The sequence below is a fragment of the Somniosus microcephalus genome, chromosome 24 (assembly GCF_052327205.1).
Source record: "Somniosus microcephalus isolate GS21.2 chromosome 24, FLI_Smic_1.0, whole genome shotgun sequence".
Lineage (NCBI taxonomy): Eukaryota > Metazoa > Chordata > Chondrichthyes > Squaliformes > Somniosidae > Somniosus > Somniosus microcephalus.
This window is the reverse complement of record NC_141010.1, coordinates 43,919,122-43,931,367: the sequence shown is the minus strand read 5'-3', so window position 1 is coordinate 43,931,367 and position 12,246 is coordinate 43,919,122. Positions and strand designations below refer to the sequence as shown.

Below are 12,246 nucleotides of genomic sequence, written 5' to 3'. Positions count from 1 at the left end.
GGCACCACACCTGAAGCCAGAGAGGATTGAAAAATGATGGTCAGGGCCTCTGCTATTTCCTCTTTTGCTTCGCTTAACAGCCTGGTATACATTTCATCCGGGCCTGGGGATTTATCCACTTTTAAAGCTGCTAAACCCCTTAATATTTCCTCTCTCACTATGTTTATTTCATCTAATATTTCACACTTCTCCCCCCTGATAGCAATGTCTGCTTCGCCCCTCTCCTTTGTGAAAACAGATGCAAAGTATTCATTAAGAACCCTACCGATATCTCCCGCCTCCACACACACACTACCCTCATGATCTCTAATAGGCCCTACCCTTTAGTTACCCTCTTACTCTTAATATATTTATAAAACATCTTTGGGTTTTCCTTGATTTTACTTGCCAAGAATTTTTCATGCTCTCTCTTTGCTTTCCTAATATCATTTTTAATTGCACTTTCTGTACTCCTCTAAAGATTCTGGAGTATTTAGCCCTTGCTATCTGTCATACGCTTCCTTTTTTTGCTTTATCCTACCCTGTATGTCTCTAGACATCCAGGAGGCTCTAGATTTGTTAGGAAGCCCTTCTTCACACAAAGGGTAGTGGAAATCTGGAGAACTCGCTCCCTAAAAAGTTGTTGAGGCTGGGGGTCAATTGAAAATTTCAAAACTGAGATTGATCGATTTTTGTTAGGCACGGATATTAAGGGATATGGAACCAAGGCGGGTAAATGGAGTTAAGATACAGATCAGCCATGATCTAATTGCATGGCGGAACAGGCTCGAGGGGCTGAATGGCCTGCTCCTGTTCCTGTTCCTATGTTCCACCCTATGGAGAGGTGCCTCACTTTCACTGTAAACCTATGCTAATGAGAAGCACCCAGGAGCTGACTCATGTTGCGTGATAGTAATTAACACGGTCAAATGAAATTGCTCAGTTGGGGTAACATTTCTGTTGAAATAGGTGAAAGAATTTGATACAAATGTGGACGTTACTATTGCTTCCATCGACCCATTCTCTTCCTGTTTCCATCTCCCCCTCTGTGCACAGGGAGTTTGCTCTGAAACCATTTAAATATTGTATTACACCTAAGACGATCTCCTGTGGTGTGGCTCACGGTGAGTGGGAGGAACATAACAACAGGGATGTTATCAACAGAGTGTGACAGGGCAAGTGTTACAGGAAGTAAGTGTGACATTGGCAGGGAGAGCGCCCTATATGCAAGACTTAATTAAGATTGCCTTAGCCCTCCACACCTGTCATGTCCCAAAGCCATTTCTGTCATCCCACGTGATACCCAGCTCTTTGGACAACAGTGAAATCGCAGGTAGTCTTCCAGGGTGATGCCTCAGACACTCATTTTACTCCATAACTAGTTACTGTGGCAGCTCTGAGTCTTTGCACCACGCTGTAGTGGCAAGTGCCATCCAGAACCATTAACCAAACACTTAGACTGACCAGAGCCATGGATCGTAGAGGCTGCTGCCTGTTGTGTCTCCAAGTCATTTGAGTGGTGAAATATCAACCAGTAGTTCCCAGTAAGTAATCATCAACTGCACCTCTGTACTACTTTTAGGCGTCGGAGCTGGCTAGTTTCATCCAGGCAAAGCGAGAACTGGGCTGCCGAGCAACGAATGTTACCATTATTGAAGAGGGCATTAACAGTCAAGGCAAAAGGGCCAAGGAATTCTGGGATCTTCTGGGCGGCCAGGCTGAATATCAAGGTAAGAAGCTCAAACTCGTGGCCGATGTCATTGAACGTGCAGATCACTCAGTTGCAGGTAGTTGAATCAATGGAAGGACACCAGTGAAGAGACGGATCCTCAATAACAACAGCTTTTTTTTGTTGAGCGGATCTGTTGGAAATTCGTATGTTGACTGACCTCACAGTAGGTTGGGGAGATTTTCCTGTTATTGTACCGGGCAAATTGGATTGCCTAGGTGCAGCACAAAGAGGGAAATCAGACAAGGAGGACTGATGACAGTCATAAAGACACCCCGCTGATTTTGCTCTAGGTGTTGTGCTTCGGTGATCTAATTTGCCTAGGTGCAATAACAGGAAAATGTGTCCCTACTCCACGGTGTCGCTGCCTGTGTCTCTTTTTCTTGATGTCACCTTTTGTTGGACACCAAAATTACAAAAAATAATCAAAAGTATTTGGAACAACTTGAAAACTTCAGCCACAAACACTGCTGTTCAATAAAGAATAGGTGGCTGAAGTGGATCACATTATTGGCTTTACATGGTCAACAGCACCACTGACACCATCACAGTTGCTGCTGACACCACCACCAACACTCTCATGACCTCCACCGACACAACCACTGCTGACACAATAAGCACCACCTCCACCGACACAACCACTGCTGACACAATAAGCACCACCTCCACCGACACAACCAACACAATCACCATCGATACCACCATCACCTCTTCTGATCTTCTCTCCACAGAGTCACTGCGGTATTGGAGATTGCTCATTGTTTCAGGGTAGTGTAGATGTTGACAGTAGACATTCAACATTTCAATATAGGGCGTTCTCTTTTCTGTCTCCATAATTATTTGTTGGGATGACATGTATGGCAGGCCTTCCATTACCTGTCGCTGTGTCTGCAATTTCCATTCTTTTTTTATGATGTTCAATGTGTTTTTTAAGTTATACGGAAGTGAAATTTTAGGCACAACCAGGCTCCTATTTACATGTGCTCAGTCCACTACATAACTGCTATGTAGGCGTATTGTTAAGTGATTGGAGATCATAGCAGTTCAGTTTCAGGAATAGGATTAAAATCTCGTTGGCTGCTCACGGGCTGTTTAATTACAGCAGAGTTTTGAAGCTCAAGCTTTCATCAAAAGCATCTTTTGAAGGACTAGAGATTTGTTTTACTATTACTTTCCTTCCAATTTATGCTGTTCTCATTCTCTCACTCTCTCTCACATTCAATCACACTCACTCACACTCACTCAATCCCACTCTCGCACTTACTCACACTCACTCACTCTCTCATTCTCACTCACTCACTCTCGCACTCACTCCCTCTATCGATCCCGCTCTCTCGATCCCGCTCTCACTCACTCTCACACTCACTCCCTCTATCGATCCCGCTCTCTCGATCCCACTCTCACACTCCCTCACACTCACTTCCTCTCTCTCGATCCCCCTCTCTTGATCCCCCTCTCTTGCTCCCCCTCTCTCGCTCCCCCCCTCGCTCCCCCCTCTCGCTCCCCCCCCCTCGCTCCCCCCCTCTCGCTCCCCCCCCCTCGCTCCCCCCCCTCGCTCCCCCCTCTCGCTCCCCCCCTCTCGCTCCCCCCCTCTCGCTCCACCCCTCTCGCTCCCCCCCTCTCTCGCTCCCCCCCTCTCGCTCCCCCTCTCTCGCTCCCCCCCTCGCTCCACCCCTCTCGCTCCCCCCCTCTCTCGCTCCCCCCCCTCTCGCTCCCCCCCTCTCTCGCTCCCCCCCTCTCTCGCTCCCCCCTCTCTCGCTCCCCCCTCTCTCGCTCCCCCCCTCTCTCGCTCCCCCCCTCTCTTGCTCCCCCCCTCGCGCTCCCCCTCTCTCGCGCTCCCCCCACTCTCTCGCTCCCCCCCTCTCTCGCGCTCCCCCCCATTCTCGCTTCCCCCCCTCTCGCTTCCCCCCCTCTCGCTCCCCCCTCTCTCGCTTCCCCCCTCTCTCGCTCCCCCCCTCTCTCGCTCCCCCCCTCTCTCGCTCCCCCCTCTCTCGCTCCCCCCCTCTCTCGCTTCCCCCCCTCTCTCGCTCCCCCCCTCTCTCATTGACCCAAACACACACACACACACACTCTTTGGCAATGAGAGAGCAAGTATCCGGCTTGCAGACTGCTAGCAGTGCAACCTCAGAGAGGTGCTCTGAGCTCTATGAGAGGAAAATCTTGTCAAAAGCAAGTTCTAACAGCCTGGAAGAGCCTCACTGACTACAGTCCTTGTATTGTGAATGTTACTGATTGCTCACTGTCGGCTCTGCAGCTGCAGGGGATCCTGAAGAAGATGAGGTGTATGAAGCGGCAATCACAGAAACAAACTACATATATCGTCTGGTTGAGGACAAGCTTGTTCCAGACAATGAATTATGGGGGAAGATCCCTCGCTGTTCCATGTTGAATTCAAAGGAGGTAGGACCGCTCGGTGTATTTGTATTTTTGAACCATAAGGCCTGTATCTGATCCTGAATGTATGGCAGTGCATCATCATTACTGAGGTAATTCGTTTTTCAAAGTGAATTATTTGTTAGCAGTTTTTGGCAGCATTGCAAGAACCCAGTAATACACATAGGGGCAAAATTCGGTTGCTTTGCGCCCCCCGAGGGCGCTAACGGGGCACAAAGCAACTAGCGCCCAGGTGCGGCGCCGCTGATGCCTCCTGCAAAATTCAGCAGGAGGTTAGCGGTGGTGGTAGCTGGTAGCGCCCCGCGGTGCTGCACCTCCGGCGATGATGTCGTCGCAGTGCGCAGCGCTCTGGCCACAAACCTGGGTTGCGCCCCCTGACGTACATCGGATGCTATGTCCGACAGGGTCAGGGGAACGTACGTGCGGCCGGGGCGGCGATATTTAAAGGGGAGGTGCCAGGCGGCCATTTTTTTGCTGGCCGCCTGCCAGCACCTGCCTCCTCTGCCCTCCTCCTAGAGTGCCGGGCTATTTTGCCGTCACTCCGCTCCCTGGTTGCCCAGCTGGGCCCCGGTTCACATTGCGCAAGGCCCCCCCCTTTAATAAGGGCACGTAGCACTGCGATATTGAGCTGGAGCGCCCCAAGAGGGAGGGGGGGCGCTTCCAGTAGCACCCCGCCTCCTGCTTTCGGCGCTACCATTGAATTTCGGCCGTGGGGGCACTACCTTTTTCGGGGCACTAAAAGTAGCGCCCCAGCGAAGTTAGTGCCCCAAGAGGGGGCGCGACCCAATTTTTCCCCCATAATCGGTGTGAAAATTGCACAAATTAAAGTGAACTTTCAAAAATGGAGCCACCTGTGGGTTTGCCATCTTGGAGGTTTAGTCACGTGATGTTCTAATCACGTGATGTCTGATGGTGTGACGTCTGCAAATGTTACTGTATCTCGCTCGCTGTCTCCTGGGGCTCTGGTTTGGAATCGGGATGTGTGTGAAGGTGACGATTCTGAACTGGGAGCCTCAGCCAGAGCTGATCTGATCGGAACCAAACCGAGAGTTCGCACAAAGGGCAGCGGGCTCGGTGTTTGGGAGCACTTCTCACAGGGCACGTCGTCCTAAACTCCGCTCAGCACCAATATTTCTAAACCACTCCCGGGGCTCGGACTCAATATAGGAGCATTTTCATAGAATAATAGAAATTACAGCATAGGAGGAGGTCATTCGGTCTCTGGTGCCTGGTGCTGACTCTCTCCTGTAACCCCATTCCCCCCCCCGACCCTTTTATATTAAAATATTTATCCCATTCCCTTTTAAATGATCTTGTCTCGAGCTCAGTAGCCAGTTATGATGATTTAATAGGCCTCAGTTCAAAACTCTGCCTTCTCCCTTCCCCCTTGGTTCTTCCAGTGGGAATCCTTGGTCTCCGTCACTGTTTACCCACAGTAAGGCCCCCAGGTTTCACTCACCCCTTTAATGGCTGCTCCTCTCAGCGCACCGCTCCTCTCACAGCCTTGCTGCTGCTCCTGCTCCTGCAGGAAATGCTGCTCCCCACGCCCACCACATTCCCCAGTCCCCCGCCCCGCCGCCCAAGCCCCCCGATCGCCATTCTCCAGTCTCCCCCAAGCTCCAATCCCCCCGATCGCCATTCTCCAGTCTCCCCCAAGCTCCAATCCCCCCGATCGCCATTCTCCAGTCTCCCCCAAGCTCCAATCCCCCCGATCCCCATTCTCCAGTCTCCCCCAAGCTCCAATCCCCCCGATCCCCATTCTCCAGTCTCCCCCAAGCTCCAATCCCCCCGATCCCCATTCTCCAGTCTCCCCCAAGCTCCAATCCCCCCGATCGCCATTCTCCAGTCTCCCCCAAGCTCCAATCCCCCCGATCCCCATTCTCCAGTCTCCCCCAAGCTCCAATCCCCCCGATCCCCATTCTCCAGTCTCCCCCAAGCTCCAATCCCCCCGATCCCCATTCTCCAGTCTCCCCCAAGCTCCAATCCCCCCGATCGCCATTCTCCAGTCTCCCCCAAGCTCCAATCCCCCCGATCCCCATTCTCCAGTCTCCCCCAAGCTCCAATCCCCCCGATCCCCATTCTCCAGTCTCCCCCAAGCCCCAATCCCCCCGATCGCCATTCTCCAGTCTCCCCCAAGCTCCAATCCCCCCGATCCCCATTCTCCAGTCTCCCCCAAGCTCCAATCCCCCCGATCCCCATTCTCCAGTCTCCCCCAAGCTCCAATCCCCCCGATCGCCATCCTCCAGTCCCCCCCAAGCTCCAATCCCCCCGATCGCCATTCTCCAGTCTCCCCCAAGCTCCAATCCCCCCGATCGCCATTCTCCAGTCTCCCCCAAGCTCCAATCCCCCCGATCGCCATTCTCCAGTCTCTCCCAAGCTCCAACCACCCCGATCCCCATTCTCCAGTCTCCCCCAAGCTCCAATCCCCCCGATCGCCATTCTCCAGTCTCCCCCAAGCTCCAATCCCCCCGATCGCCATTCTCCAGTCTCCCCCAAGCTCCAATCCCCCCGATCGCCATTCTCCAGTCTCCCCCAAGCTCCAATCCCCCCGATCCCCATTCTCCAGTCTCCCCCAAGCTCCAATCCCCCCGATCGCCATTCTCCAGTCTCCCCCAAGCTCCAATCCCCCCGATCCCCATTCTCCAGTCTCCCCCAAGCTCCAATCCCCCTGATCGCCATTCTCCAGTCTCCCCCAAGCTCCAATCCCCCCGATCCCCATTCTCCAGTCTCCCTCTCTCCTCCCGACGACAGTTCCCCATTATCTCTTGCTCCACCTGAATCCTGATCACCCTCTGACTCTTGACCAGCTTCGTGTACCTGATTGTTCCTGCACACCAACTGCCCTCAGCTCTATGTGGCAGCCACCGGTAACATCACGGAGTGGCGGGCAGGGGCCGGGGGGGTGGTTGCTTGTCCGGCGGTAAAATTAAAGCACAAAGATCTCCCAGGCTGTAGGCAGCAGTAGCCTGGAAATCCATGCTGCAATCTGGGAGACTCCTAGGCAGCCCGGGAAGGTTAGCGACCCTACCCACATGCCCTACCCAGAAAGCTTCTCATTCACCCACGTCAGTGTTACCCAGAATCCTCATCTCTGAGCCATGTGAACCGTACCCAGAATCCTTTTCACACTGCCTCATGCCCATCACCCATAGCTCTGACTTCTATTTATCACCATGTATGATCTAAATTCTATTTTAGATGCTTAATTTTTTATGTTGGAACATTGGTCCCAACATGGACACACTTTCTTAGCTGGCCAATAAGCTTGTGTTATTAGATTGCACAGTGCCTCGATTATGTAGCACTGAAAAATGTGTGACTACAATATGAAACGAGCATCTAACTTGATTTTCTATCAGTGAATTGCACTTGCATCTGGTTGCTGGAGAATAGATTGCCTGTGGCAACACTACAAGACCAGAGGCCCCTCCCTCCACCAGCTCCAATGGGGCTACAGTCAGAACGTTTGCTCAAAGTCAGACTAAAGCCATCAGCAATCTCTGCCCCCGGGTCTGCGTGCGTAACTCCAGCTGCGCGTTGGTAGAGCGCTATGGCCATAGCTCAGTGACAGCGCTCTCGCCTCTGAGTCAGAAGGTTGTGGGTTCATAGTCCCAACTCTGGGGACTGGAGCACAGAATTTCAGCTGACACTCCAGTGCAGTACTGAGGGAGCGCTGCACTGTCAGCGGGTGCCGTCTTTCAAATGAAACGTTTAACCGAGGCCCTCTCAGGTGGACGTAAAGGATCCCATGGCACTATTTCGAAGAAGAGCTGGGGAGTTCTCCCCGGCCTCCTGGCCAATATTTATCCCTCAACAACCTTCACAATGCTAATTGTGGGACCTTGCTGTGCACAAATTGGCTTTAGAAATACTTAATACTTGGCTGTAAAGTGCTTTGGGACGTCCTGAGGATGTGAAAGGTGCTATATAAATGCAAGTTTTTCTTTTATCTGTGAAGCTGTTGAAGAGAGGAGGCTCACAGCCCGAGGCATTATTCACACCAGTGAAGACGACCATTCTCGTACCACCATAAGCTTTTGTTTCTTCTGCAGTTATTGATGAAGTCGTGGTGAACCCCACATTGCTACATTATTAGCACACGAATGCGCTGGTGTATGAGATTCCTTTGGTTGCAGTTCTACCGATTATGATACTGGACAAAGGGATTTTGTCCGATCGCTGTTAATGCAGTCGTGTGCTGTTTATTGTACAGCAGGGTTTCTCCGCAAACGCTTGTATATATTAAAACCTTTAAAACATGAGACTTCCCTGAATAAAAAACACACCTGACAGAATTAGCTAAAGTGAACTGGTGGGGGCGTGGGCGGCACTAACCCCCGGGTACGGCTGGTAGAGGGCAAGCTCGCCCGCTGGCACTGCATATCGGAAAATCTTGGGCGTGCTGCCCACAATTTTTCATCCAAATGCTGGGCAAGTCACGAGCAGTGCGCTCCGCGGTTGTCTGGTCTGCCACTGGGTGAGCTTCCAGCACGTACCCGGGACGCTGCCCCCCTAAAGGCAGTATCGGGTTATTGCCACATTGCTGCTGAATGTCAGTGTATTGGTACAACCACTGTCAAAACCTGTCACAACGTATTAGAAGAGATCGCTGCTCCTGGAGGTGCTGCCCTCATGTGGTACAACTCCACAAACAGCGGGGCTTTATTCGTTTTTGTGAGTGTTGCCAGGATATTCAACAACAAAGGGCAGCACAGCTATGCCTGACCCTGACCTCAGTTAACGGCCACACATGCTCACGTTCCAGCAGGGATCACTCAGAAGCAAGCTCCCTTTCTGTGGTGTATGTAACCTGTTCCACCTTAAGAGAATTTAAGCCTGTTCCACCTTAAGAGATGTACTACTTTCTCTGGCTGCTGTATACGTAATACTGGTGGTGACCACCGGTATATAAGTACTGTGTAGTGATATTGTATTTAGTATAGTCCTGACCTCCAACTAGTAAAGACCTGTTGAACTTTATTCTTGTAGTCTGTGTCAGTAATTAATCTTAATACAACTGGAACACACAGACTTAACACTTTCCAATTACAGCAACGTTTCTCTCTAACTCCGCACAGATCAGGATTCAAACCTGACACATCTGACCTGTATGGTTTAGTTCCACGGCGGGTAGTGAATCATTACTTTTTCTTCTTAGGCAGTCCCTCGGAACCAAGGATGACTTGCTTCCACATTAAAAATGAGTTCTCAGGTGACTGATGAGTCCAATGTAGGACCTACAGTCTCTGTCACAGGTGGGGCAGACGGTGGTTGAAGGGGCGGGTGGGTGGGGTGCTTGGGTTGACGTGCGCGCCTTGCGCTGCCTGCGCTTGGCTTCCGCTTGCTCCCGGCAAAGAGACTCGAGGTGTCCAGCGCCTTCCCGGATGCTTCTCCTCCACTTTGTGCGGTCTTGGGCCAGGGATTCCCAGGTGTCGGTGGGGACGTTACACTTTTATTAGCTGTGCCACTGAAGGCGTGAAAGAACTCGCATCTCCCTGGGGCACCCCAATGCATTTCGAAAGCGATGAGTGTCGGTGTAGGTAGACAAGGAAGCCAATTTGCACATAGCAAGATCTCCCAACCAGTCAAAGAGGTGAATTACTAGTTAATTAGTTTTTAGTTGAAGGAGGAACGTTGGCCAGGACACTGAGAGAACTCCCTGCTCGCCTTCAAATAGTATTGTCGGGTCTTTTGTATCTACCTGAACCACTAGAAGAGGCAAATGAGACTTTGGTTTAATGTCTCATCTGAAAGTCTTCACCTCTGACAATGTGGGCCTCCCTCAGTACTGCACTGTGTCAGCCTGGATTATGTCCTGGTCCTACAAAGGAAAGAAAAACATGTAACTTTTTCGGCCTCTTCTGGGGCCGATTGTCTTCTCACCTGGGTTGGCCGAGCGGGAAAGAAGCAGCGACCTCCCCTGCTCAGGCCTGAGTTAAAATTGCAGTCGGGTCATCGGGACCTGACATGCATATGTAAAGAAGGACCCCGCCGACTTTGGGCGGGGTGTCCTTGCCGCCTGCTCGGGGGTGTTTTTTCTGTTGCAGAGAGGATGTTTCCCCTCGTGGTGGAATCTAGAACTCGGGGGCGTAGTTTCAGAATAAAGGGTTGCCCATTTAAAACGGAGATGAGGAGGAGTTTCTTCTCTGAGGGTCGTGAATCTTTGGAATTCTCGTCCCCTGAGAGCTGTGGAGGCGGAGTCATTGAATATATTCAAGGTGGAGATGGACAGATTTTTGAACGATAAGGGAGCCAAGGGTTATGGGGAGCAGGCAGGAAAGTGGAGTTGAGGTCAAGATCAGATCAGCCATGATCGCATTGAATGGCGGAGCAGGCTCGAGGGGCCGAATGGCCGACTCCTGCTCCTGCTCCTATTTCTTATGTTCTTATGTTAGAATCATGGTCAGGGTGATCCTGGCAGCTCCAAACTGGAGAAATAACTCAGAGCATTTTAACTGCCCACTCGCCTGGTTTTCGCCATGCATTAGGGTTAAAATTAGGATTAATCGTTGTCCTGTTTGATTGCGATGCAGTGGTTCATGTTATTGAGCTGACTCTTTCCTCTTGGTTTTCAGGTGCTGGTGCTAGATTTTGGCAGCGAGTTGTACATTTGGCACGGCAGAGAGGTGACGCTGGCACAGCGAAAGACGGCACTCCAACTGGGCAAACAGTTGTTGAGTGGTCCTTACGATTATAGCAACTGTGTAGTAAACCCCCTGGACCCCGGAGCCTCGAAGAATATTTCCCAGCAGTGAGTTGAGAACATAGCAGCACATTTTGGTGATCCTGTCCGATGTAATCCAGGAGAGCTGGAAGTAGGGGTGCTGGCGTTGTGGCAGAATGGGTAACCTGAGACTGAGCCACTTTCAAACACTCCTTGACAGGGACTAGATATGTAGGGGTAGAGGCGGTGCTGTCTATAGTCGAGCTTTAATGTATATTAACATATTGATCATGTTAATTGATACGGGGCCAGGATCGGGAGAGATCATTAGAGTGGGAGGAGGCTTGTGTGAAGTATAAACACCAGCATAGACCAGCTGGGTCTGAATGGCCTGATTCTATGCTGTACCTTCTATCAAATGAAAGTTATGACAAGATACTTGGGATACTGGCCAACCTCCATTGGAGCAGAGAAGGCTCAGAGGAGATTTAATGGAGGTTTTTAAAATTAAGAAGGGTTTTGATAAGGTGAATAGGGAAAGACCATGTCTGCATGAGAAAGGGTCCTCAATTTATAATTGCCACGAATAGGGTGAGGAGAGGGGTTAGGAAATAATTCTTCAAGAAGAGGGTTGTAGGAGCATGAAATGTTTTGCCACAGAGAGTAGTTGAGGCAGAGACCATCGCATCTTTTAAAAGAAAAGTGGATAAATATTTAAAGCAGAGGAAGATACAGGAAACTTTGTGCTATCCGGCACCGACGGGACCGAGCTGGTGCCGTCCCATCAAAACTGCTGTAGAAACCAGCGCTAATGTTAAAACATATGGAGCTTCTGAGCTCCGTATAAAGCAACAAACCCTGTTGCTTAGCAACAGCTTCAAAACAGTCGGCGTAGCTTGCAAGCGTTTCTGTAGCTAAGCAACAGCTTCAGCTAGACCTTGCAGAGCCAGGACTGCAGAAAAAAAGCAACAAAAAGAAAAAAAACTTATCTGAACCGACTCCTGAATTTTGCCAGTGGATAGAGCCGGATAAACGAAAGTTTCCTGTACAAGGCTGTGGGAAAGAGAGCAAGGCAGAGTCACTAGTTTTTGAAATCAAAACAGAAAATGCTGGAAATACTCAGCAGGTCAGGCAGCATCTGTGGAGAGAGAAACAGAGTTACTGTTTCAGGTCGATGACCCTTCGTCAGAACTGGAAAAAGTTAGAGATGTGACAGATTTTTAAGCAAGTGTAGGGGCAGGGACAGGGAGGAGGGGAGGAAAGAACAAAAGGGAAGGTCTGTGATAGGATGGAAGGCAGGAGAGATTAAGAGACAAAAGGGATGATGGATCAAGGCAAAAGGAGATGGTAATGGGACAAGTAAAGAAACAAAAGATGAGTCTAGATGCAGTGTAAATGGGAATGGCAGAATCATCAACAGCTGCCACGTGAAAAAATAGGGGCCGAGGTTACGATCTGAAATTGTTGAACTCTATGTTGA

General features: G+C 50.7%; 1 protein-coding gene across 12 annotated transcripts in view; it reads left to right on the top strand.

The window, feature by feature from the left end:
• The window catches only part of LOC147101456 (supervillin-like), a 221,357-nt gene that overhangs the window by 175,621 nt on the left and 33,490 nt on the right, over positions 1–12,246 (top strand). For all 12 annotated transcript variants that reach the window (XM_085966581.1, XM_085966587.1, XM_085966588.1 and 9 more), the window contains 3 exons: positions 1,562–1,709; positions 3,963–4,108; positions 10,678–10,853. In XM_085966581.1, the coding sequence (XP_085822707.1) occupies positions 1,562–1,709; positions 3,963–4,108; positions 10,678–10,853 (470 nt within the window). The remainder of the gene's footprint in view (positions 1–1,561; positions 1,710–3,962; positions 4,109–10,677; positions 10,854–12,246) is intronic.